Genomic DNA, 27,395 nt, shown 5'->3' with positions numbered 1-27,395 from the left:
ATCAATACTGAGAGTGTGGTGGAGACAGGGTCAATGCTGAGAGTGTGGTGGAGACAGGGTCAATGCTGAGAGTGTGGTGGGGACAGGGTCAATGCTGAGAGTGTGGTGGAGACGATCAGTACCGAGTGTGGTGGAGACAGAGTCAATGCTGAGAGTGAGGTGGGGACAGGGTCAATGCTGAGAGTGTGGTGGAGACAGGGTCAATACTGAGAGTGTGGTGGAGACAGGGTCAATACTGAGAGTGTGGTGGAGACAGGGTCAATACTGAGAGTGAGGTGGGGACAGGGTTAATGCTGAGAGTGTGGTGGGGACAGGGTCAATGCTGAGAGTGTGGTGGAGACAAGGTCAATGCTGAGAGTGTGGTGGAGACAGGGTCAATACTGAGAGTGCGATGGAGACAGGGTCAATGCTGAGAGTGCGGTGGAGACAGGGTCAATATTGAGAATGTGGTGGAGACAGGGTCAATACTGAGAGTGTGGTGGGGACAGGGTCAATGCTGAGAGTGTGGTGGAGACAGGGTCAATACTGAGAGTATGGTGGAGACAGGGTCAATTCTGAGAGTGTGGTGGAGACAGGGCCAATGCTGAGAGAGTGGTGGAGACAGGGTCAATACTGAGAGTGTGGTGGAGACAGGGTCAATACTGAGAGTGTGGTGGGGACAGGGTCAATGCTGAGAGTGTGGTGGAGACAGGGTCAATACTGAGAGTATGGTGGAGACAGGGTCAATTCTGAGAGTGTGGTGGAGACAGGGCCAATGCTGAGAGTGAGGTGGGGACAGGGTCAATGCTGAGAGTGTGGTGGAGACAGGGTCAATACTGAGAGTGTGGTGGAGACAGGGTCAATACTGAGAGTGAGGTGGGGACAGGGTCAATGCTGAGAGTGTGGTGGGGAAATGGTCAATGCTGAGAGTGTGGTGGAGACAGGGTCAATACTGAGTGTGTGGTGGAGACAGGGTCAATACTGAGTGTGGTGGAGACAGGGTCAATGCTGAGAGTGTGGTGGAGACATGGTCAATATTGAGAGTGTGGTGGAGACAGGGTCAATACTGAGAGAGTGGCGGAGACAGGGTCAGTGCTGAGAGTGTGGTGGAGACAGGGTCAATACTGAGAGTGTGGTGGGGACAGCGTCAATGCTGAGAGTGTGGTGGAGACCGGGTCAATGCTGAGAGTGTGGTGGAGTCAGGGTCAATACTGAGAGTGTGGTGGGGACAGGGTCAATGCTGAGAGTGTGGTGGAGACAGGGTCAATGCTGAGAGTGTGGTGGAGACAGGGTCAATGCTGAGAGAGTGGTGGAGACAGGGTCAATGCTGGGAGTGTGATGGAGACAGGGCCAATACTGAGAGTGTGGTGGAGACAGGGTCAATACTGAGTGTGTGGTGGAGACAGGGTCAATACTGAGTGTGGTGGAGACAGGGTCATTGCTGAGAGTGTGGTGGAGACAAGGTCAATATTGAGAGTGTGGTGGAGACAGGGTCAATACTGAGAGTGTGGCGGAGACAAGGTCAGTGCTGAGAGTGTGGTGGAGACAGGGTCAATGCTGGGAGTGTGATGGAGAGTGGGACAATACTGAGAATGTGGTGGAGACAGGGTCAGTGCTGAGAGTGTGGTGGAGACAGGGTCAATACTGAGTGTGTGGTGGAGACAGGGTCAATGCTGAGTGTTTGGTGGGGACAGGGTCAATGCTGAGAGTGTGGTGGAGACAGGGTCAATGCTGAGAGTGTGGTGGAGACAGGGTCAATACTGAGAGTGTGGTGGGGACAGGGTCAATGCTGAGTGTTTGGTGGAGACAGGGTCAATGCTGAGAGTGTGGTGGAGACACGGTCAATGCTGAGTGTTTGGTGGAGACAGGGTCAATGCTGAGAGTGTGGTGGAGACAGGGTCAATGCTGAGAGTGTGGTGGAGACAGGGTCAATACTGAGAGTGTGGTGGGGACAGGGTCAATGCTGAGAGTGTGGTGGAGACAGGGTCAATGCTGAGAGTGTGGTGGAGACAGGGTCAATGCTGAGAGTGTGGTGGAGACAGGGCCATTGCTGAGATAGTGGTGGAGACAGGGTCAATGCTGAGAGTGTGGTGGAGACAGGGCCAATGCTGAGAGAGTGGTGGAGACAGGGTCAATACTGAGAGTGTGGTGGGGACAGGGTCAATGCTGAGAGTGTGGTGGGGACATCGTCAATGCTGAGAGTGTGGTGGAGACCGGGTCAATGCTGAGAGTGTGGTGGAGACAGGGTCAATACTGAGAGTGTGGTGGAGACAGGGTCAATGCTGAGAGAGTGGTGGAGACAGGGTCAATGCTGAGAGAGTGGTGGAGACAGGGTCAATGCTGGGAGTGTGATGGAGACAGGGTCAATACTGAGATTGTGGTGGAGACAGGGTCAATACTGAGTGTGTGGTGGAGACAGGGTCAATACTGAGTGTGGTGGAGACAGGGTCAATGCTGAGAGTGTGGTGGAGACAGGGTCAATATTGAGAGTGTGGTGGAGACAGGGTCAATACTGAGAGTGTGGCGGAGACAGGGTCAATGCTGAGAGTGTGGTGGAGACAGAGTCAATGCTGAGGGTGTGGTGGAGACAGGGTCAATACTGAGAGTGTGGGGGCGACAGGGTCAATATGGAGTGTGTTCGAGACAGGGTCAATACTGAGAGTGTGGTGGAGACAGAGTCAATGCTGAGAGTGTGGTGAAGACAGGGTCAATACTGAGTGTGTTGTGGAGACAGGGTCAATACTGAGTGTGGTGGATACACGGTCAATGCTGAGTGTGTGGTGGAGACAGGGTCAATATTGAGTGTGTGATGGAGACAGGGTCAATACTGAGAGTGCGGTGGGGACAGGGTCAATACTGAAAGTGTGGTGGAGACTGGGTCAATGCTGAGAGTTCGGTGGAGACAGGGTCAATGCTGAGAGTGTGGTGGAGACAAGCTCAATGCTGAGTGTGTGGTGGAGACAGGGTCAATGCTGAGAGTGTGGTGGAGACAGGGTCAATATGGAGTGTGTTGGAGACAGGGTCAATACTGAGAGTGTGTTGGAGAAAGGGTCAGTGCTGAGAGTGTGGTGGAGACAGGGTCAATACTGAGAGTGTGGTGGAGACAGAGTCAGTGCTGAGAGTGTGGTGGAGACAGGGTCAATACTGAGAGTGTGGGGGAGACCGGGTCAATATGGAGTGTGTTGGAGACAGGGTCAATACTGAGAGTGTGTTGGAGACAGCGTCAGTGCTGAGAGTGTGGTGGAGACAAAGTCAATGCTGAGAGTGTGGTGGAGACAGGGTCAATGCTGAGAGTGGGGTGGAGACAGGGTCAGTGCTGAGAGTGTGGTGGAGACAGGGTCAATGCTGAGAGTGTGGCGGAGACAGGGTCAGGGCTGAGAGTGTGGCGGAGACGGGGTCAATGCTGAGAGTGTGGTGGAGACAGGGTCAATGCTGAGAGTGTGGTGGAGACAGGGACAATGCTGAGAGTGTGGTGGAGACAGGGTCAGTGCTGAGAGTGTGGTGGAGACGGGGTCAATACTGATAGTGTGGCGGAGGCAGGGTCAATACTGAGAGTGTGGTGGAGACAGGGTCAATGCTGAGAGTGTGGTGGAGCCAGGATCAATACTGAGAGTGTGGTTGAGACAGGGTCAATGCTGAGAGTGTGGTGGAGACAGGGTCAATGCTGAGAGTGTGATGGAGACAGGGTCAATACTGAGAGTGCGGTGGGGACAGGGTCAATACTGAAAGTGTGGTGGAGACTGGGTCAATGCTGAGAGTTTGGTGGAGACAGGGTCAATGCTGAGAGTGTGGTGGAGACAGGGTCAATACTGAGTGTGTGGTGGAGACAGGGTCAATACTGAGTGTGGTGGAGACGGTGCCAATGCTGAGAGTGTGGTGGAGACAGGGTCAATATTGAGAGTGTGGTGGAGACAGGGTCAATACTGAGAGAGTGGCGGAGACAGGGTCAGTGCTGAGAGTGTGGTGGAGACAGGGTCAATACTGAGAGTGTGGTGGGGACAGCGTCAATGCTGAGAGTGTGGTGGAGACCGGGTCAATGCTGAGAGTGTGGTGGAGACAGGGTCAATACTGAGAGTGTGGTGGAGACAGGGTCAATGCTGAGAGAGTGGTGGAGACAAGGTCAATATTGAGAGTGTGGTGGGGACAGGGTCAATGCTGAGAGTGTGGTGGAGACAGGGTCAATGCTGAGAGTGTGGTGGAGACAGGGTCAATGCTGAGAGTGTGGTGGAGACAGGGTCATTGCTGAGAGAGTGGTGGAGACAGGGTCAATGCTGAGAGTGTGGTGGAGACAGGGCCAATGCTGAGAGAGTGGTGGAGACAGGGTCAATACTGAGAGTGTGGTGGGGACAGGGTCAATGCTGAGAGTGTGGTGGGGACAGCGTCAATGCTGAGAGTGTGGTGGAGACCGGGTCAATGCTGAGAGTGTGGTGGAGACAGGGTCAATACTGAGAGTGTGGTGGAGACAGGGTCAAAGCTGAGAGAGTGGTGGAGACAGGGTCAATACTGAGAGTGTGGTGGGGACAGGGACAATGCTGAGAGTTTGGTGGAGACAGGGTCAGTGCTGAGAGTGTGGTGGAGACGGGGTCAATACTGATAGTGTGGCGGAGGCAGGGTCAATACTGAGAGTGTGGTGGAGACAGGGTCAATGCTGAGAGTGTGGTGGAGCCAGGATCAATACTGAGAGTGTGGTGGAGACAGGGTCAATGCTGAGAGTGTGGTGGAGACAGGGTCAATGCTGAGAGTGTGATGGAGACAGGGTCAATACTGAGAGTGCGGTGGGGACAGGGTCAATACTGAAAGTGTGGTGGAGACTGGGTCAATGCTGAGAGTTTGGTGGAGACAGGGTCAATGCTGAGAGTGTGGTGGTGACAGGGTCAATACTGAGTGTGTGGTGGAGACAGGGTCAATACTGAGTGTGGTGGAGACAGGGTCAATGCTGAGAGTGTGGTGGAGACAGGGTCAATATTGAGAGTGTGGTGGAGACAGGGTCAATACTGAGAGAGTGGCGGAGACAGGGTCAGTGCTGAGAGTGTGGTGGAGACAGGGTCAATACTGAGAGTGTGGTGGGGACAGCGTCAATGCTGAGAGTGTGGTGGAGACCGGGTCAATGCTGAGAGTGTGGTGGAGACAGGGTCAATACTGAGAGTGTGGTGGGGACAGCGTCAATGCTGAGAGTGTGGTGGGGACAGGGTCAATGCTGAGAGTGTGGTGGAGACGCTCAGTACCGAGTGTGGTGGAGACAGAGTCAATGCTGAGAGTGTGGTGGAGACAAGGTCAATGCTGAGAGTGTGGTGGAGACAGGGTCAATACTGAGAGTGAGGTGGGGACAGGGTCAATGCTGAGAATGTGGTGGAGACAGGGTCAATACTGAGAGTATGGTGGAGACAGGGTCAATGCTGAGAGTGTGGTGGAGACAGGGCCAATGCTGAGAGAGTGGTGGAGACAGTGTTAATACTGAGTGTGTGGTGGAGACAGGGTCAATACTGAGTGTGGTGGAGACTGGGTCAATGCTGAGAGTTTGGTGGAGACAGGGTCAATACTGAGAGTGTGGTGGTGACAGGGTCAATGCTGAGTGTGTGATGGAGACAGGGTCAATACTGAGAGTGCGGTGGGGACAGGGTCAATACTGAAAGTGTGGTGGAGACTGGGTCAATGCTGAGAGTTTGGTGGAGACAGGGTCAATGCTGAGAGTGTGGTGGAGACAGGGTCAATACTGAGTGTGTGGTGGAGACAGGGTCAATACTGAGTGTGGTGGAGACAGGGTCAATGCTGAGAGTGTGGTGGAGACAGGGTCAATATTGAGAGTGTGGTGGAGACAGGGTCAATACTGAGAGAGTGGCGGAGACAGGGTCAGTGCTGAGAGTGTGGTGGAGACAGGGTCAATACTGAGAGTGTGGTGGGGACAGCGTCAATGCTGAGAGTGTGGTGGAGACCGGGTCAATGCTGAGAGTGTGGTGGAGACAGGGTCAATACTGAGAGTGTGGTGGGGACAGGGTCAATGCTGAGAGTGTGGTGGAGACAGGGTCAATGCTGAGAGTGTGGTGGAGACAGGGTCAATGCTGAGAGAGTGGTGGAGACAGGGTCAATGCTGGGAGTGTGGTGGAGACAGGGTCAATACTGAGTGTGTGGTGGAGACAGGGTCAATACTGAGTGTGGTGGAGACAGGGTCAATGCTGAGAGTGTGGTAGAGACAAGGTCAATATTGAGAGTGTGGTGGAGACAGGGTCAACACTGAGAGTGTGGCGGAGACAAGGTCAGTGCTGAGAGTGTGGTGGAGACAGGGTCAATGCTGGGAGTGTGATGGAGAGTGGGACAATACTGAGAATGTGGTGGAGACAGGGTCAGTGCTGAGAGTGTGGTGGAGACAGGGTCAATACTGAGTGTGTGGTGGAGACAGGGTCAATGCTGAGTGTTTGGTGGAGACAGGGTCAATGCTGAGAGTGTGGTGGAGACAGGGTCAATGCTGAGAGTGTGGTGGAGACAGGGTCAATACTGAGAGTGTGGTGGGGACAGGGTCAATGCTGAGTGTTTGGTGGAGACAGGGTCAATGCTGAGAGTGTGGTGGAGACACGGTCAATGCTGAGTGTTTGGTGGAGACAGGGTCAATGCTGAGAGTGTGGTGGAGACAGGGTCAATGCTGAGAGTGTAGTGGAGACAGGGTCAATACTGAGAGTGTGGTGGGGACAGGGTCAATGCTGAGAGTGTGGTGGAGACAGGGTCAATGCTGAGAGTGTGGTGGAGACAGGGTCAATGCTGAGAGTGTGGTGGAGACAGGGCCATTGCTGAGAGAGTGGTGGAGACAGGGTCAATGCTGAGAGTGTGGTGGAGACAGGGCCAATGCTGAGAGAGTGGTGGAGACAGGGTCAATACTGAGAGTGTGGTGGGGACAGGGTCAATGCTGAGAGTGTGGTGGGGACAGCGTCAATGCTGAGAGTGTGGTGGAGACCGGGTCAATGCTGAGAGTGTGGTGGAGACAGGGTCAATACTGAGAGTGTGGTGGGGACAGGGTCAATGCTGAGAGTGTGGTGGGGACAGGGTCAATACTGAGAGTGTGGTGGAGACAGGGTCAATGCTGAGAGTGTCGTGGAGACAGGGTCAATGCTGAGAGTGGTGGAGACAGGGTCAATGCTGAGAGTGTGGAGGAGACAGGGTCAATATTGAGAGTGTGGTGGAGACAGGGTCAATAATGAGAGTTTGGTGGAGACAGGGTCAATGCTGAGAGTGTGGTGGAGACAAGGTCAATGCTGAGTGTGTGGTGGAGACAGGGTCAATGCTGAGAGTGTGGTGGAGACAGGGTCAATACTGAGTGTGGCGGAGACAGGGTCAGTGCTGAGAGTGTGGTGGAGACAGGGACAATGCTGGGAGTGTGATGGAGACAGGGTCAATACTGAGAATGTGGTGGAGACAGGGTCAATACTGAGTGTGGCGGAGACAGGGACAATACTGAGTGTGGCGGAGACAGGGACAATACTGAGAATGTGGTGGAGATAGGGTCAGTGCTGAGAGTGTGGTGGAGACAGGGTCAATATTGAGTGTGTGGTGGAGACAGGGTCAATGCTGAGTGTGTGATGGAGACAGGGTCAATACTGAGTGTGCGGTGGGGACAGGGTCAATACTGAAAGTGTGGTGGAGACGGGGTCAATGCTGAGAGTGTGGTTGAGACAGGGTCAATGCTGAGAGTGTGGTTGAGACAGGGTCAATGCTGAGAGTGTGGTGGAGACAGGGTCAATACTGAGAGTGTGGTGGAGACAGGGTCAATACTGAGAGTGTGGTGGAGACAGGGTCAATACTGAGAGTGTGGTGGAGACAGGGTCAATACTGAGAGTGTGGTGGAGACAGGGTCAATGCTGAGAGTGTGGTGGGGACAGGGTCAATACTGAGAGTGTGGTGGAGACAGGGTCAATACTGAGAGTGTGGCGGAGACAGGGTCAATCCTGAGAGTGTGGTGGAGACAGGGTCAATACTGAGAGTGTGGTGGGGACAGGGTCAATACTGAGAGTGTGGTGGAGACAGGGTCAATGCTGTGAGTGTGGTGGAGACAGGGTCAATACTGAGAGTGTGGTGGAGACAGGGTCAATATTGAGAGTGTGGTGGAGACAGGGTCAATACTGAGAGTGTGGTGGAGACAGGGTCAATGCTGAGTGTTTGATGGAGACAGGGTCAATGCTGAGAGTGTGGTGGAGACAGGGTCAATGCTGGGAGTGTGATGGAGGCGGGGACAATACTGAGAGTGTGGTGGAGACAGGGTCAATGCTGGGAGTGTGATGGAGGCGGGGACAATACTGAGAATGTGGTGGAGACAGGGTCAGTGCTGAGAGTGTGGTGGAGACGTGGTCAATACTGAGAGTGTGGCAGAGGCAGGGTCAATACTGAGAGTGTGGTGTAGACCGGGTCAATACTGAGAGTGTGGTGGAGACCGGGTCAATGCTGAGAGTGTGGTGGAGACAGGGTCAATATGGAGAGTGTGGTGGGGACAGGGTCAATGCTGAGAGTGTGGTGGAGACAGGGTCAATGCTGAGAGTGTGGTGGAGACAGGGTCAATATTGAGAGTGTGGTGGAGACAGGGTCAATACTGAGAGTGTGGCGGAGACAGGGTCAGTGCTGAGAGTGTGGTGGAGACAGGGTCAATGCTGGGAGTGTGATGGAGAGTGGGACAATACTGAGAATGTGGTGGAGACAGGGTCAGTGCTGAGAGTGTGGTGGAGACAGGGTCAATACTGAGTGTGTGGTGGAGACAGGGTCAATGCTGAGTGTGTGATGGAGACAGGGTCAATACTGAGAATGCGGTGGGGACAGGGTCAATGCTGAGAGTGTGGTGGAGACAAGGTCAATGCTGAGTGTGTGGTGGAGACAGGGTCAATGCTGAGAGTGTGGTGGAGACAGGGTCAATATGGAGTGTGTTGGAGACAGGGTCAATACTGAGAGTGTGTTGGAGAAAGGGTCAGTGCTGAGAGTGTGGTGGAGACAGGGTCAATACTGAGAGTGTGGGGGAGACCGGGTCAATATGGAGTGTGTTGGAGACAGGCTCAATACTGAGAGTGTGTTGGAGACAGGGTCAGTGCTGAGAGTGTGGTGGAGACAGAGTCAATGCTGAGAGTGTGGTGGAGACAGGGTCAATGCTGAGAGTGTGGTGGAGACAGGGTCAATGCTGAGAGTGTGGTGGAGACAGGGTCAATGCTGAGAGTGTGGTGGAGACAGGGTCAGGGCTGAGAGTGTGGTGGAGACGGGGTCAATGCTGAGAGTGTGGTGGAGACTGGGTCAATACTGAGAGTATGGTGGAGACAGGGTCAATGCTGAGAGTGTGGTGGAGACAGGGTCAATACTGAGAGTGTGGTGGGGACAGGGTCAATGCTGAGAGTGTGGACGGAGACGATCAGTACCGAGTGTGGTGGAGACAGAGTCAATGCTGAGAGTGTGGTGGAGACAGGGTCAATGCCTTAGTGTGGTGGAGACAGGGTCAATGCTGAGAGTGTTCTTGAGACAGGGTCAATGCTGAGAGTGTGGTGGAGACAGGGTCAATGCTGAGAGTGTGGTGGAGACAGGGTCAATACTGAGATTGTGGTGGAGACAGGGTCAATACTGAGTGTGGTGAAGACAGGGTCAATGCTGGGAGTGTGATGGAGACAGGGTCAATACTGAGAGTGTGGTGGAGACAGGGTCAATACTGAGTGTGTGCTGGAGACAGGGTCAATACTGAGTGTGGTGGAGACAGGGTCAATGCTGAGAGTGTGGTGGAGACAGGGTCAGTGCTGAGAGTGTGGTGGAGACGGGGTCAATGCTGAGAGTGCGGTGGGGACAGGGTCAATACTGAAAGTGTGGTGGAGACTGGGTCAATGCTGACAGTTTGGTGGAGACAGGGTCAATGCTGAGAGTGTGGTGGAGACAAGGTCAATGCTGAGTGTGTGGTGGAGACAGGGTCAATGCTGAGAGTGTGGTGGAGACAAGGTCAATGCTGAGTGTGTGGTGGAGACAGGGTCAATGCTGAGAGTGTGGTGGAGACAGGGTCAATACTGAGAGTGTGGTGGAGACAGGGTCAATACTGAGAATGTGGTGGGGACAGGGTCAATGCTGAGAGTGTGGTGGAGACAGGGTCAATGCTGAGAGTGTGGTGGAGACAGGGTCAATACTGAGAGTGTGGTGGGGACAGGGTCAATGCTGAGAGTGTGGTGGAGACAGGGTCAATACTGAGAGTGTGGTGGAGACAGGGTCAATGCTGAGAGTGTGGTGGAGACAGGGCCAATGCTGAGAGAGTGGTGGAGACAGGGTCAATACTGAGAGTGTGGTGGAGACAGGGTCAATACTGAGAGTGTGGTGGGGACAGGGTCAATACTGAGAGTGTGGTGGAGACAGGGTCAATGCTGAGAGTGTGGTGGAGACAGGGTCAATGCTGAGAGTGTGGTGGAGACAGGGTCAATGCTGAGAGTGTGGTGGAGACAGGGTCAATGCTGAGAGTGTGGTGGAGACAGGGTCAATGCTGAGAGTGTGGTGGAGACAGGGCCAATGCTGAGAGAGTGGTGGAGACAGGGTCAATGCTGGGAGTGTGATGGAGACCGGGTCAATACTGAGAGTGTGGTGGAGACAGGGTCAATGCTGAGAGTGTGGTGGAGACAGGGTCAATATTGAGAGTGTGGTGGAGACAGGGTCAATACTGAGAGTGTGGCGGAGACAGGGTCAGTGCTGAGAGTGTGGTGGAGACAGGGTCAATGCTGAGTGTGTGATGGAGACAGGGTCAATGCTGAGAGAGTGATGGAGACAGGGTCAATATTGGGAGTGTGGTGGAGACAGGGTCAATACTGAGAGTGTGGTGGAGACAGGGTCAATACTGAGAGTGTGGTGGAGACAGGGTCAATATTGGGAGTGTGGTGGAGACAGGGTCAATACTGAGAGTGTGGTGGAGACAGGGTCAATACTGAGAGTGTGGTGGAGACCGGGTCAATGCTGAGAGTGTGGTGGAGACAGGGTCAATACTGAGAGTGTGGTGGGGACAGGGTCAATGCTGAGAGTGTGGTGGAGACAGGGTCAATGCTGATAGTGTGGTGGAGACGGGGTCAATGCTGGGAGTGTGATGGAGAGTGGGACAATACTGAGAATGTGGTGGAGACAGGGTCAATACTGAGAGTGTGGGGGAGACAGGGTCAATATGGAGTGTTTTGGAGACAGGGTCAATGCTGAGAGTGTGTTGGAGACAGGGTCAGTGCTGAGAGTGTGGTGGAGACAGGGTCAATGCTGAGAGTGTGGTGGAGACAGGGTCAATACTGAGAGTGTGGGGGAGACAGGGTCAATGCTGAGAGTGTGGTGGAGACAGGGTCAATACTGAGAGTGTGTTGGAGACAGGGTCAGTGCTGAGAGTGTGGTGGAGACAGGGTCAATGCTGAGAGTGTGGTGGAGACAGGGTCAATACTGAGAGTGTGGGGGAGACAGGGTCAATGCTGAGTGTGTGATGGGGACAGTGTCAATGCTGAGAGTGTGGTCGAGACAGGGTCAGTACTGAGAGTGTGATGGGGACAGGGTCAATGCTGAGAGTGTGGTGGAGACAGGGTCAATGCTGAGAGTGTGGTGGAGACAGGGTCAGGGCTGAGAATGTGGTGGAGACCGGGTCAATACTGAGAGTGTGGTGGAGACAGAGTCAATGCTGAGAGTGTGGTGGAGACAGGGTCAATACTGAGAGTGTGGTGGAGACAGGGTCAATGCTGGGAGTGTGATGGAGACAGGGTCAATACTGAGAGTGTGGTGGAGACAGGGTCAATGCTGAGTGTGTGGTGGAGACAGGGTCAGTGCTGAGAGTGTGGTGGAGACAGGGTCAATGCTGAGAGTGTGGTGGAGACAGGGTCAGGGCTGAGAGTGTGGTGGAGACAGGGTCAATACTGAGAGTGTGGTGGAGACAGAGTCAATGCTGAGAGTGTGGTCGAGACAGGGTCAGTACTGAGAGTGTGATGGGGACAGGGTCAATGCTGAGAGTGTGGTGGAGACAGGGTCAATGCTGAGAGTGTGGTGGAGACAGGGTCAGGGCTGAGAGTGTGGTGGAGACAGGGTCAATACTGAGAGTGTGGTGGAGACAGAGTCAATGCTGAGAGTGTGGTGGAGACAGGGTCAATACTGAGAGTGTGGTGAAGACATGGTCAATGCTGAGAGTGTGGTGGAGACAGGGTCAATACTGAGAGTGTGGTGGGGACAGCGTCAATGCTGAGAGTGTGGTGGAGACCGGGTCAATGCTGAGAGTGTGGTGGAGACAGGGTCAATACTGAGAGTGTGGTGGGGACAGGGTCAATGCTGAGAGGGTGGTAGAGACAGGGTCAATGCTGAGAGTGTGGTGGAGACAGGGTCAATGCTGGGAGTGTGATGGAGACAGGGTCAATACTGAGAGTGTGGTGGAGACAGGGTCAATGCTGAGTGTGTGGTGGAGACAGGGTCAGTGCTGAGAGTGTGGTGGAGACAGGGTCAATACTGAGAGTGTGGTGTGGACAGGGTCAGTGCTGAGAGAGTGGTGGGGACAGGGTCAATGCTGAGAGTGTGGTGGAGACAGGGTCAATGCTGAGAGTGTGGTGGAGACAGGGTCAATGCTGAGAGTGTGGTGGAGACAGGGTCAATGCTGAGAGTGTGGTGGAGACAGGGTCAATACTGAGAGTGTGGTGGAGACAGGGTCAATACTGAGAGTGTGGTGGGGACAGGGCCAATGCTGAGAGTGTGGTGGAGACAGGGTCAATGCTGAGAGTGTGGTGGAGACAGGGTCAATACTGAGAGTGTGGCAGAGACAGGGTCAGTGCTGAGAGTGTGGTGGAGACAGGGTCAATGCTGAGTGTGTGATGGAGACAGGGTCAATGCTGAGAGTGTGGTGGAGACAGGGTCAATACTGAGAGTGTGGTGGGGACAGCGTCAATGCTGAGTGTGTGGTGGAGACCGGGTCAATGCTGAGAGTGTGGTGGAGACAGGGTCAATACTGAGAGTGTGGTGGGGACAGGGTCAATGCTGAGAGTGTGGTGGAGACAGGGTCAATGCTGAGAGTGTGGTGGAGACCGGGTCAATGCTGGGAGTGTCAATGGAGAGTGGGACAATACTGAGAATGTGGTGGAGACAGGGTCAATACTGAGAGTGTGGGGGAGACAGGGTCAATATGGAGTGTGTTGGAGACAGGGTCAATACTGAGAGTGTGTTGGAGACAGGGTCAGTGCTGAGAGTGTGGTGGAGACAGGGTCAATGCTGAGAGTGTGGGGGAGACAGGGTCAATGCTGAGTGTGTGATGGGGACAGTGTCAATGCTGAGAGTGTGGTCGAGACAGGGTCAATACTGAGAGTGTGATGGGGACAGGGTCAATGCTGAGAATGTGGTGGAGACAGGGTCAATAGTGAGAGTGTGTTGGAGACAGGGTCAGTGCTGAGAGTGTGGTGGAGACAGGGTCAGTGCTGAGAGTGTGGTGGAGACAGGGTCAATGCTGAGAGTGTGGTGGAGACAGGGTCAATGCTGAGAGTGTGGTGGAGACTGGGTCAATGCTGAGACTGTGGTGGAGCCAGGATCAATACTGAGAGTGTGGTGGAGACAGGGTCAATGCTGAGAGTGTGGTGGAGACGGGGGTCACAGAATCACAGAAAATACAGTGCAAAAGAAGCCCTTCAGCCCCTTGAATGTGCACTGGCACATGAAAAACACCGACCTGCCTCCTTCATCTCATTGCCAGCACTTGGCCCATAGCCTTCAATGTTATGATGCGCCAAGTGCTCTCCCAGGTACTTTTTAAACGATGTGAGGTATCCCATCTTTACCACCCTCCCAGGCAGTGCATTCCAGACATCACCACTCATTTGGAAATAAAGATTTTCTCAAATCCCCCATAAACCTCCTGTCTCCCACCTTTAACTAGTGTCCCCTCGTAACTGACCCTTTAACTAAGGGGAACAGCTGCTCCCTATCCACTTTGTCCATGCCCCTCATAATCTTGTACACCTCAATCAGGTCACCCCTCAGTTTTCTCTACTCCAGAGAAAACAACCCAAGCCTATCCAACCTCCGTCACTTAAATGTTTCATCCCTGGCAACATCCTGGTGAATCTTCTCTGCACCCCTTCAGTGAAATCACATCCTTCCTATAATGTGGCAACCAGAATTGCACACACTCCTCCAGCTGTGGCCTCACCAAAGTTCTATAGAACTCCAACATGACCTCCCTGCATTTGCAATCTATGCCTCGATTAATAAAGGCAAGCATCCCATATCCTTTTTACCCCCCCCCCCATAGTCATCTGTGTCATTTATATAAATGACAAACAATAGGGGGCCCAGCACAGATCCCTGTGGTACGCCGCTGGACACTGACTTCCAGTCACTAAAGCAGCCGTCTGTCAACACCCTCTATCTCCTGCAACTAAGCCAATGTTGAATCCACCGTATGAAATTGTCCTGTATCGCATATGCTTTGTCTTCTTTATAAGTCTCCCATGTGGGACCTTGTCAAAGTCCATATGAACTACATCAACTGCATTCCCCTCATCTACACACCTGGTCACCTCCTCAGAAATTCAATCAAATTTGTAAGGCATGCCCTCCTTCTGACAAAGCCACGCTGACTGACCCTCAATCAAGGGTTTTGATAAGGAATTGTTTCATGATCTAAAAGAGGAAAGTTACAGGGCTCCAGGGAAAAGGCAGGATTGGGGAGATGAGCTGAGATGCTCCTGCAGGGAAACATAGAATATCGAAGTAGGAGTAGGCCATTCAGCCCTTTGAGCCTGCTCATCCATTCATTATGATCATGGCTGATCATCAAGTTCGATACCCTGATCCCGCCTTCCCCCATTTCTCTTGGTCCCTTTAGCCCCAAGGGCTATCACAGAATACGACAGTGCAGAAGAGAGGCCCTTTGGCCCGCCAAGTCTGCACCGGCACTTTAAAGGCTCTGACCTGCCCACCTAATCCCAATTGCCAGCACTTGGCCCATAGCCTTGAATGTTATCCCCTCCCCCAAGTGCTCACCCAGGTACTTTTTAAAGGATGTGAGGCATCCCGCCTCTACCACCCTCCCAGGCAGTGCATTCCAGACCCACCATTCTCTGGGTAAAAAAGTTGTTCCACAAATCCCCTCTAAACCTCCCATACCTCACTTTGAACTTGTGCCCTTCGTAACTGACCCTTCAACTAAGGGGAACAGCTGCTCCCTATCCACCCTGTCCATGCCCCTCATAATCTTGTACACCTCAATCAGGTCACCCCTCAGTCTTCTCTGCTCCAGAGAAAACAACCCAAGCCTATCCAACCTCTCTTCATAACTTCAATGTTCCATCCCAAGCAACATTCCGGTGAATCTTTTCTGCATCCGCTCCAGTGCAATCACATCCTTCCTGTAATGAGGCGACCAGACTGCACACAGTACTCCAGCTGTGACCTCATCAAAGTTCTAAACAACACCAACATGACATCCCTGCTGTACCCGATTGATAAAAGCGAGTGTCCCATATTCCTTTTTCACCACCCTATTGATCTGTCCTTATGACTTCAGAGATCTATGGACAAACGCGCCAAGGTCCCTTTGTTCCTCAGAACTTCCCAGTGTTATGCCATTCATGGAATACTTCCTTTTCAAATTACTCCTTCCAAAATGTATCACCTCACACCTTTCAGGATTTCATCGGCCACTTATTTGCCCATTTGACCATCCCATCTATATCTTTCTGTAACCCAAGACACTCAATTCACTGTTAACCACATATATGTTTTGACCTCAACTACTTTCAATGGTAGCAAATTCCACAAATTCACCACTCTCTGGGTGAAGAAATTTCTCCTCACCTCAGTCCAAAAAGGTTTCCCCCTTCTCCTCAAACTATGTCCCCTAGTTCTGGACTCCCCCACCATCGGGAACATTCTTTCTGAATCTACCCTGTCCAATCCTGTTTGTGAGCTAGCATGAACATGACCGACTGAATGGTAGTCTGCTGCGCTATTAGTATTCTATGGTTCTATAACTGCCTGTATCTGCATCACGCGGGTGTTTGAAAGGGTGTGGCGGGAGGTGGGCATGTGTCCAAGGGCGTGAAGAAGTTGTAAATGTGCCGGTACTCTTAACTGGAATGGCTGAATATCTCTCAATCATCTGTGCACATTGTCTTTTGTCAGGGATGATAAGGTGAAGCACAATGTGTGTTGGATGGAGCTGTTCCGCCAGTTCTACTGCGACCTGGGACAATACATTGATCACTACGCAGAGTTGAAACAAGCTTGGGAGAATTTGAAGAAGTATCTGGGGCAGAAATGTCCTCGGATGATCACGTCATTAAATGGTAACTAGATGGGATGGTCATTCATACCACAGTGTGACAACTAGTGAGGCTGGGGCAACAGCCTTGGAGTGGGGGAGTGTGAGGGTCGGAGATTGCAGACATCCCAAATTAAAGGGAGGGTTGGTTGATATTTGCCCTTGTGTGAAGCCAGTGACAATGTGTTGTCACCCTGATCCATTGAAGACAGTTTCAGCAAACGTTCTGCACAGCAAACGGAAGAGGAGGGAGAGGGAAAGGAGCGGGGGTGGGGGTAGAGGGAAAGGAGAGAGGGAGGTGCGGTGGGAGAGAGCGGGGGAGAGGATGGGGGAGTGGGGAAGAAGAATGGGGAGTGGGAAGAGGAGGGGGAAGTGGGAGAGGAGGAGGGGCAGAGGGGGCAAGGGGGGAGTGGGAGGGGTAAAGGGGGGAGTGGGAGGGTGTCAGGGATGAGGAAGGGTGGGCAGGTTTGGGGAGAGGGAGTGGTTGGGGTGGGCAGGTTTGGGAAGAGGGAGTGGGAGGGGAAGGGGGGAGTGGGAGGGGGTTAGGGATGAGGAAGGGTGGGCACGTTTGGGAAGAGGGAGTGGTTGAGGTGGGCAGGTTTGGGAAGAGGGAGTGGGAGGGGAAGGAGAAGCAGTGGAGAAAGGAGGAGGGGTGAAGAGGGGGAGGTTGGGAGGTCATGGGGGAGGGTATTAGAGGGGTGAGAATGGAGAGCTGGGGGCGATGAGAAGCTGGAAGGTCAATTGGGAAAGGGACAGAACTTTGGGCATCCAGACATAGGATGGCCTGCGATTTATTGACTCTTGTTCGCTTATGTGTCGTTGATTTTGTTTTTCATGCCTGGCCTCCTCTTCACAGTGGGTTTAACAGAGCAAGAAATGGAAGCAGTTGAAGAGCGAATTCAATTCAGTCTACCTAAGGATTATCGTTGCTCCCTTCGCATACACAATGGACAGCGCCTAGTCGTCCCTGGGTAAGACATCCCCACATGTGTGTTCCAGTAAGTCGTGTTCTCAGTTTGTCGCAGTGTTACAGTGGATCGTGCTCTCGGTTTCTCGCTGTGTTACAGTGAGGCGTGTTTTTGGTTTGTCGCTGTGTTACAGTGGGTAGAGTTCTTGATTTCTAGCTGTGTTACAATGTGTCGCCTGCTCGGTTTATAGCTCTATTACAGTAGGTCGTGGTCTCGGTTTCTCGCTGTGTCATATTCTCGATTTCTCGCTGTGTTACAGATGAGTCGTGTTCTCGGTTTTTCGCTGTCTCACAGTGAGTCGTGTTCTCGGTTTCTCGCTGTCTCACAGTGAGTCGTGTTCTCGGTTTTTCGCTGTCTCACAGTGAGTCGTGTTCTCGGTTTCTCGTTGTGTTTCAGTGCGCCGTGTTCTCGGTTTCTCGCTGTGTTACAGTGAGTCGTGTTCTTGGTTTCTCGCTGTGTTACAGTGAATCATATATTTGTTTTCTCGCTGTGTTAAGTGATTCGTGTTCTCGGTTTCTCGCTGTGTTACAGTGAGTCGTGTTCTCGGTTTCTCACTGTGTTACAGTGAGTAGTGTTCTCGGTTTCTCGCTGTGTTACAGTGAGTCGTGTTCTCGGTTTCTCGCTGTGTTACAATGAGTCGTGTTCTCGGTTTCTCGCTGTGTTACAGTGAGTCGTGTTCTCGGTCTCTCACAGTTTTTCAATGAGTCGTCTTCTCGGTTTGTCGCTGTTTTACAGTGAGTCGTATGCTCGGCCTCTCGCTGTGTTACAGTGAGTCTGGTTCTCGGTTTCTTGCTGTGTGTCAGTGGGTCGCGTTCTTGATTTCTCGCTGTGTTACAATGTGTTGTCTCCTCGGTTTATAGCCCTGTTACAGTAGGTCGGGGTCTCGGTTTCACGCTGTGTCATATTCTTGGTTTCTCACTGTGTTACAGGGAGTCGTGTTAATGGTTTCTCGCTGTTATTGTGGGTTGTGTTCTTGGTTTTTCGCTGTGTTTCAGTAAGTCATGTTCTTGATTTCTCGCTGTGTTACAAAAAGAACAAAGAACAAAGAAAAGTACAGCAGAGGAACAGACCCTTCGGCGGTCCAAGCCTGAGCCGACCATGCTGCCCGTCTAAACTAAAATCTTCTACACTTCCTGAGTCCGTATCCCTCTATTCCCATCGTATTCATGTATTTATCAAGATGCCCCTTAAATGTCACTATCGTCCCTGCTTCCACCACCTCCTCCGGCAGCGAGTTCCAGGCACCCACTACCCTGTGTGTAAAAAGACTTGCCTCATACATCATCATTAGCTCTCGCTAATACGTCCATTTGCTTCCAAATGGGAGTAGATCCTGTCTCGAAGAATTCTCTCCAGTAATTTCCCTACCACTGATGTAAGGCTCACCGACCTGTAATTCCCTGGATTATCCTTGCTCCCCTTCTTAAACAAAGGAACAACATTGGCTATTATCCAGTCCTCCGGGACATCACCTGAAGACAGTGAGGATCCAAAGATTTCTGTCAAGGCTTCAGCAATTTCCTCTCTGGCCTCCTTCAGTATTCTGGGATAGATCCCATCAGGCCCTGGGGACTTATCTACCTTAATATTTTCCAAGATGCCCAAAACCTCATCTTTTTGGATCTCGATGTGACCCAGGCTATCTACACGCCCTTCTCCAGACTCAACATCCACCAATTCCTTCTCTTTGGTGAATACTGATGCAAAGTATTTCTTAGTACCTCGCCCATTTCCTCTGGCTCCACACATAGATTTCCTTGCCTGTCCTTCAGTGGGCCAACCCTGTCCCTGGCTACCCTCTTGCTTTTTATGTACGTGTAAAAAGCCTTGGATTTTCCTTAACCCTATTTGCCAATGACGTTTCATGACCCCTTTTAGCCCTCCTTGATTCCTTGCTTAGGTTCCTTCCTACTTTCCTCATATTCCACATAGGCTTTGTCTGTTCCCAGCCTTCTAGCCCTGACAAATGCCTCCTTTTTCTTTATGACAAGGCCTACAATATCTCTCGTTATCCAAGGTTCCTGAAATTTGCCGTATTTATCCTTCTTCCGCACAGGACAATGTCGGCCCTGAATACCTTTCAACTGACGTTTGAAATCCTCCCACATGTCAGATGTTGATTTACCGTCAAACATCCGCCCCCAATCTAGGTTCTTCAGTTCCCGCCTAATATTGTTATAATTAGCCTTTCCCCAATTTAGCACATTCACCCTTGGACCACTCTTATCCTTGCCCACCAGCACTTTAAAACTTATTGAATTGTGGTCACTGTTCCTGAAATGCTCCCCTCCTGAAACTTCTACCACCTGGCCGGGCTCATTCCCCAATACCAGGTCCAGTACAGCCCCTTCCCTAGTTGGACTATCTATATATTGTTTTAAGAAGTCATCCTGGGTCCTCCTTACAAACTCTGCCCCGTCTAAGCCCCTGGCACTAAGTGAGTCCCAGTCAATATTGGGGAAGTTGAAGTCTTCCAACACAACAACCCTGTTGCTTTTACTCTTTTCCAAAATCTGTCTACCTATCTGCTCCTCTATCTCCCGCTGGCTGTTGGGAGGCCTGTAGTAAACCCCCAACATTGTGACTGCACCTTTCGTATTCCTGATTCTACCCATATAGCCTCGCTGCCCTCTGATGTGTCCTCCCGTAGTACAGCTGTGATATTCTCCCTAACCAGTAGCGCAACTCCGCCACCCCTTTTACATCCCCCTCTATCCCACCTGAAACATCTAAATCCTGGAACATTTAGCTGCCAGCTGTCGTTCCCTCAACCAGGTCTCTATAATGGCAACAACATCATAGTTCCAAGGCCTAATCCAAGCTCTAAGTTCATCTCCCTTACCCGTTATACTCCTTGCATTAAAACACTTCAGGCCACCAGCCCTGCTGTTTTCAGCAACATTTCCCTTTCTGCTCTTCCTCAGAGCCATATTGGCCCTATTCCCGAGTTCTCCCTCAATGTTTTCATCTTCTGACCTATTGCTCCGATACCCACCCTCTTGACATACTGGTTTAAACCCTCCCGTGTGACACTAGCAAACCTCGCGGCCAGGATTTTTATGCCTCTCCAGTTTAGATGCAACCCGTCCTTCTTGTACAGGTCACACCTGCCCCGGAAGAGCTCCCAGTGGTCCAGATAACGGAAACCCTCCCTCCTACACCAGCTGTTTAGCCACGTGTTTAGATGCTCTATCTTCCTATTTCTAGCCTCACTGGCACGTGGCACAGCGAGTAATCCTGAGATTACAACCCTAGAGGTCCTGTCTTGTAACTTTCTGCCTAGCTCCCTGAGCTCCTACTGCAGGACCTCATGCCCCTTCCTGCCTATGTCGTTAGTACCAATATGTACAACGACCTCTGCCTGTTTGCCCTCCCCCTTCAGGATGCCCTCTACCCGTTCGGAGAGATCCTGGACCCTGGCACCAGGGAGGCAACATACCATCCTGGAGTCTCTATCATGTCCACAGAAGCGCCTATCTGTGCCCCTAACTATAGAGTCCCCTATGACTATTGTTCTTCTGCGCTTTGACCCTCCCTGCTGAACAACAGAGCCAGCCGTGGTGCAACTGCTCTGGCTGCTGCTGTATTCCCCTGATAGGCTAAGATATACCTGTTCGAGAGGGGGACAAGTACAGGGGATTCCTGCATTGACTGTCTGCCCCTTCTGGTGGTCACCCATCTCTTTGCCTGCATCTTGAGTGTGACCACGTCTCTATAACTCCGATCTGTGACGCTTTCCGCCACCTGCATGCTCCGAAGTACATCCAATTGCTGCTCCAACCGAATCACGCGGTCTGTGAGGAGCTGCCATTGGTTACACTTGCTGCAGATGTAGTCGAATGAAACGCTGGAAGCCTCACAGATCTGCCACATCTCACAGTTGGAGCACAGCACCCCGCTAAGTGACATTTAAGCACTAATTCACTAATTTAAAATAAACACTTGAATTATTGTTAGATTGAGTTACAATTAACTATATGGCCCTGATGCCAGATGATTTTTACTATAAAATTTAATGCTAAATACCGATCGCTGCCCTCGGGTTTAGTTACTCCACTATCTAGTTAATCAGTTAGATTTGTTTTGCAATATTATTTTTTTTCCAAATTTAACAGATTCCCAACCAGCCAATCAGGTCACAGCTTTACTGTGATGTCACTTCAGTTTTCCCCCCTACACAATTTGAAAAGGTAATAAAAATCACTTACCTTCCCAGGGTGCTCTCTGGTTCTCTCCCTGCAGATTAAAGTTACAAGACAGAAGAAAGAAAACAAAATGGTAGGGAAAAAGCACCTTCTCCCACTCTGCACCAAAGTACCTCATTGCAAGAAATTACCAAGTTCCAATTCTCACTCTGGATATGTCTCACTCACTCAGGATGTGTCTCCTTAACCTGCGCAAAGTTACAGTGAATCATGTTCTCGGTTTCTCGCTGTGTTACAGTGTGTCATGTTCTTGGTTTCTTGCTGTGTTACAGTGAGTCGTCTTCTCTGTCCTCGCTGTGTTACAGTGAATCATGTACACGTTTTCTCGCTGTGTTACAGTGAATCATGTACTCGGTTTTTCGCTCTGTTACAGTGAAACTTGTTCACTGTTTCTCGCTGTGTTACAGTGAGTCGTGTTCTCGGTTTCTCGCTGTGTTACAGTGAGTCGTGTTCTCTGTTTCTCACTGTGTTACAATGGGTCGTGTTCTCGGTTTCTTGCTGTGTTATGGTGAATTGTGTTCTCGGTTTCTCGCTGTGTTACAGTGAGTCGTGTTCTCTGTTTCTCGCTGTGTTACAATGGGTCGTGTTCTCGGTTTCTTGCTGTGTTATGGTGAATTGTGTTCTCGGTTTCTGGCTGTGTTACATTGAGTCGTGTTTTCGGTGTCTCGCTGTGTTGCAGCGAGTCGTGTTCTCGGTTTCTCGCTGCGTTACAGTGGGTCGTATTCTCGGTTTATGGCTGTGTTATAGTGGATAGTGTTCTCTGTCCTCACTGTGTTACAGTGAATCATGTATTTGTTTTCTCGCTGTGTTACAGTGAATTGTGTTCACTGTTTCTCGCTGTGTCATATTCTCGGTTTCTCGCTGTGTTACAGTGAGTCGTGTTCTCTGTTTCTCACTGTGTTACAATGGGTCGTGTTCTCGGTTTCTTGCTGTGTTATGGTGAATTGTGTTCTCGGTTTCTCGCTGTGTTACAGTGAGTCGTGTTCTCTGTTTCTCGCTGTGTTACAATGGGTCGTGTTCTCGGTTTCTTGCTGTGTTATGGTGAATTGTGTTCTCGGTTTCTGGCTGTGTTACATTGAGTCGTGTTTTCGGTGTCTCGCTGTGTTGCAGCGAGTCGTGTTCTCGGTTTCTCGCTGCGTTACAGTGGGTCGTATTCTCGGTTTATGGCTGTGTTATAGTGGATAGTGTTCTCTGTCCTCACTGTGTTACAGTGAATCATGTATTTGTTTTCTCGCTGTGTTACAGTGAATTGTGTTCACTGTTTCTCGCTGTGTCATATTCTCGGTTTCTCGCTGTGTTATAGTGAATCGTGTTCTCGGTATCTCGCTGTGTTACATTGAGTCGTGTTCTCGGTTTCTCACTTGTGTTACAGTGGGTCGTGTTCTCTGTTTCTCGCTGTGTTCCAGTGAGTCGTGTTCTCGGTATCTCGCTGTGTTACATTGAGTCGTGTTCTCGGTTTCTCACTTGTGTTACAGTGGGTCGTGTTCTCTGTTTCTCGCTGTGTTCCAATGAGTCGTGTTCTCGGTTTCTCGCTGTGTTGCAGTGAGTCGTGTTCTCGGTTTCTCGCTGTGTTACAGTGAGTCGTGTTCTGGGTTCCTCGCTGTGTTACAGCAACTCGTGTTCTCTGTTTCTTGCTGAGTTCCAGTGAGTCGTGTTCTGGGTTCCTCGCTGTGTTCCAGTGAATCATGTTCTCTGTTTCTCGCTGTGTTACAGCGAGTCGTGTTCTCTGTTTCTCGCTGTGTTTCAGTGAGTCGTGTTCTGGGTTCCTCGCTGTGTTCCACTGAACCATGTTCTCGGTTTCTCGCTGTGTTACAGTGAGTCGTGTTCTTGGTTTCTTGCTGTGTTACAGTGAGTCGTGTTCTCGGTTTCTCGCTGTGTTACAGTGAGTCGTGTTCTCGGTTTCTCGCTGTGTTACAGTGAGTCGTGTTCTCGGTTTCTCACTGTGTTACAGTGAGTCGTGTTCTCGGTTTCGCGCTGTGTTACAGTGGGTCGTATTCTCGGTCTCTGGCTGTGTTATAGTGGATAGTGTTCTCTGTCCTCGCTGTGTTACAGTGAATCATGTACTCGTTTTCTCGCTGTGTTACAGTGAATCATGTACTCGGTTTCTTGCTGTGTTACAGTGAATTGTGTTCATTGTTTCTCGCTGTGCCATATTCTCGGTTTCTCGCTGTGTTACAGTGAATCGTTTTCTCGGTTTCTCGCTGTGTCCAGTGAGTCGTGTTCTGGGTTCCTCGCTGTGTTCCAGTGAATCATGTTCTCGGTTTCTCGCTGTGTTACAGTGAGTCGTGTTCTCGGTTTCTCGCTGTGTTACAGTGAGTCATGTTCTCGGTTTCTCGCTGTGTTACAGTGAGTCGTGTTCTCGGTTTCTCGCTGTGTTACAGTGGGTCGTATTCTCGGTTTCTGGCTGTGTTATAGTGGATAGTCTTCTCTGTCCTCGCTGTGTTACAGTGAATCATGTACTCGTTTTCTCGCTGTGTTACAGTGAATTGTGTTCACTGTTTCTCGCTGTGTCATATTCTCGGTTTCTCGCAGTGTTACAGTGAGTTGTGTTCTCGGTTTCTCACTTGTGTTACAGTGGGTCGTGTTCTCTGTTTCTCGCTGTGTTCCAGTGAGTCGTGTTCTCGGTTTCTCGCTGTGTTGCAGTGAGTCGTGTTCTCGGTTTCTCGCTGTGTTACAGTGAGTTGTGTTCTGGGTTCCTCGCTGTGTTACAGCGACTCGTGTTCTCTGTTTCTCGCTGAGTTCCAGTGAGTCGTGTTCTTGGTTTCTCGCTGTGTTACAGTGAGTCGTGTTCTCTGTTTCTCGCTGTGTTACAATGGGTCGTGTTCTCGGTTTCTTGCTGTGTTATGGTGAATTGTGTTCTCGGTTTCTGGCTGTGTTACATTGAGTCGTGTTTTCGGTGTCTCGCTGTGTTGCAGCGAGTCGTGTTCTCGGTTTCTCGCTGCGTTACAGTGGGTCGTATTCTCGGTTTATGGCTGTGTTATAGTGGATAGTGTTCTCTGTCCTCACTGTGTTACAGTGAATCATGTATTTGTTTTCTCGCTGTGTTACAGTGAATTGTGTTCACTGTTTCTCGCTGTGTCATATTCTCGGTTTCTCGCTGTGTTACAGTGAGTCGTGTTCTCTGTTTCTCACTGTGTTACAATGGGTCGTGTTCTCGGTTTCTTGCTGTGTTATGGTGAATTGTGTTCTCGGTTTCTCGCTGTGTTACAGTGAGTCGTGTTCTCTGTTTCTCGCTGTGTTACAATGGGTCGTGTTCTCGGTTTCTTGCTGTGTTATGGTGAATTGTGTTCTCGGTTTCTGGCTGTGTTACATTGAGTCGTGTTTTCGGTGTCTCGCTGTGTTGCAGCGAGTCGTGTTCTCGGTTTCTCGCTGCGTTACAGTGGGTCGTATTCTCGGTTTATGGCTGTGTTATAGTGGATAGTGTTCTCTGTCCTCACTGTGTTACAGTGAATCATGTATTTGTTTTCTCGCTGTGTTACAGTGAATTGTGTTCACTGTTTCTCGCTGTGTCATATTCTCGGTTTCTCGCTGTGTTATAGTGAATCGTGTTCTCGGTATCTCGCTGTGTTACATTGAGTCGTGTTCTCGGTTTCTCACTTGTGTTACAGTGGGTCGTGTTCTCTGTTTCTCGCTGTGTTCCAGTGAGTCGTGTTCTCGGTATCTCGCTGTGTTACATTGAGTCGTGTTCTCGGTTTCTCACTTGTGTTACAGTGGGTCGTGTTCTCTGTTTCTCGCTGTGTTCCAATGAGTCGTGTTCTCGGTTTCTCGCTGTGTTGCAGTGAGTCGTGTTCTCGGTTTCTCGCTGTGTTACAGTGAGTCGTGTTCTGGGTTCCTCGCTGTGTTACAGCAACTCGTGTTCTCTGTTTCTTGCTGAGTTCCAGTGAGTCGTGTTCTGGGTTCCTCGCTGTGTTCCAGTGAATCATGTTCTCTGTTTCTCGCTGTGTTACAGCGAGTCGTGTTCTCTGTTTCTCGCTGTGTTTCAGTGAGTCGTGTTCTGGGTTCCTCGCTGTGTTCCACTGAACCATGTTCTCGGTTTCTCGCTGTGTTACAGTGAGTCGTGTTCTTGGTTTCTTGCTGTGTTACAGTGAGTCGTGTTCTCGGTTTCTCGCTGTGTTACAGTGAGTCGTGTTCTCGGTTTCTCGCTGTGTTACAGTGAGTCGTGTTCTCGGTTTCTCACTGTGTTACAGTGAGTCGTGTTCTCGGTTTCGCGCTGTGTTACAGTGGGTCGTATTCTCGGTCTCTGGCTGTGTTATAGTGGATAGTGTTCTCTGTCCTCGCTGTGTTACAGTGAATCATGTACTCGTTTTCTCGCTGTGTTACAGTGAATCATGTACTCGGTTTCTTGCTGTGTTACAGTGAATTGTGTTCATTGTTTCTCGCTGTGCCATATTCTCGGTTTCTCGCTGTGTTACAGTGAATCGTTTTCTCGGTTTCTCGCTGTGTCCAGTGAGTCGTGTTCTGGGTTCCTCGCTGTGTTCCAGTGAATCATGTTCTCGGTTTCTCGCTGTGTTACAGTGAGTCGTGTTCTCGGTTTCTCGCTGTGTTACAGTGAGTCATGTTCTCGGTTTCTCGCTGTGTTACAGTGAGTCGTGTTCTCGGTTTCTCGCTGTGTTACAGTGGGTCGTATTCTCGGTTTCTGGCTGTGTTATAGTGGATAGTCTTCTCTGTCCTCGCTGTGTTACAGTGAATCATGTACTCGTTTTCTCGCTGTGTTACAGTGAATTGTGTTCACTGTTTCTCGCTGTGTCATATTCTCGGTTTCTCGCAGTGTTACAGTGAGTTGTGTTCTCGGTTTCTCACTTGTGTTACAGTGGGTCGTGTTCTCTGTTTCTCGCTGTGTTCCAGTGAGTCGTGTTCTCGGTTTCTCGCTGTGTTGCAGTGAGTCGTGTTCTCGGTTTCTCGCTGTGTTACAGTGAGTTGTGTTCTGGGTTCCTCGCTGTGTTACAGCGACTCGTGTTCTCTGTTTCTCGCTGAGTTCCAGTGAGTCGTGTTCTTGGTTTCTCGCTGTGTTACAGTGAGTCGTGTTCTCGGTTTCTCGCTGCGTTACAGTGAGTCGTGTTCTCGGTTTCTCGCTGTGTTCCAGTGAGTCGTGTTCTCGGTTTCTCGCTGTGTTCCAGTGAGTCGTGTTCTCGGTTTCTCGCTGTGTTACAGTGGGTCGTATTCTCGGTTTATGGCTGTGTTATAGTGGATAGTGTTCTCTGTCCTCACTGTGTTACAGTGAATCATGTATTTGTTTTCTCGCTGTGTTACAGTGAATTGTGTTCACTGTTTCTCGCTGTGTCATATTCTCGGTTTCTCACTGTGTTACAGTGAATCGTGTTCTCGGTATCTCGCTGTGTTACATTGAGTCGTGTTCTCGGTTTCTCACTTGTGTTACAGTGGGTCGTGTTCTCTGTTTCTCGCTGTGTTCCAGTGAGTCGTGTTCTCGGTATCTCGCTGTGTTACATTGAGTCGTGTTCTCGGTTTCTCACTTGTGTTACAGTGGGTCGTGTTCTCTGTTTCTCGCTGTGTTCCAATGAGTCGTGTTCTCGGTTTCTCGCTGTGTTGCAGTGAGTCGTGTTCTCGGTTTCTCGCTGTGTTACAGTGAGTCGTGTTCTGGGTTCCTCGCTGTGTTACAGCAACTCGTGTTCTCTGTTTCTCGCTGAGTTCCAGTGAGTCGTGTTCTGGGTTCCTCGCTGTGTTCCAGTGAATCATGTTCTCGGTTTCTCGCTGTGTTACAGCGAGTCGTGTTCTCTGTTTCTCGCTGTGTTTCAGTGAGTCGTGTTCTGGGTTCCTCGCTGTGTTCCAGTGAACCATGTTCTTGGTTTCTCGCTGTGTTACAGTGAGTCGTGTTCTCGGTTTCTCGCTGTTTTACAGTGAGTCGTGTTCTCGGTTTCTCGCTGTGTTACAGTGAGTCGTGTTCTCGGTTAATCGCTGTGTTACAGTGAGTCGTGTTCTCGGTTTCGCGCTGTGTTACAGTGGGTCGTATTCTCGGTCTCTGGCTGTGTTATAGTGGATAGT

General features: G+C 50.9%; 1 protein-coding gene across 2 annotated transcripts in view; it reads left to right on the top strand.

The window, feature by feature from the left end:
* The window catches only part of fbxo3 (F-box protein 3), a 244,221-nt gene that overhangs the window by 97,398 nt on the left and 119,428 nt on the right, over window positions 1-27,395 (top strand). For both annotated transcript variants that reach the window (XM_072518718.1, XM_072518719.1), the window contains 2 exons: window positions 16,084-16,247; window positions 17,079-17,193. In XM_072518718.1, coding sequence (XP_072374819.1) covers window positions 16,084-16,247; window positions 17,079-17,193 — 279 coding nt within the window. The remainder of the gene's footprint in view (window positions 1-16,083; window positions 16,248-17,078; window positions 17,194-27,395) is intronic.

The sequence above is a fragment of the Scyliorhinus torazame genome, chromosome 10 (genome assembly GCF_047496885.1).
Source record: "Scyliorhinus torazame isolate Kashiwa2021f chromosome 10, sScyTor2.1, whole genome shotgun sequence".
NCBI lineage: Eukaryota > Metazoa > Chordata > Chondrichthyes > Carcharhiniformes > Scyliorhinidae > Scyliorhinus > Scyliorhinus torazame.
Note: the sequence above shows the minus strand (reverse complement) of the source record. Positions and strands in the feature narration are given on the sequence as shown.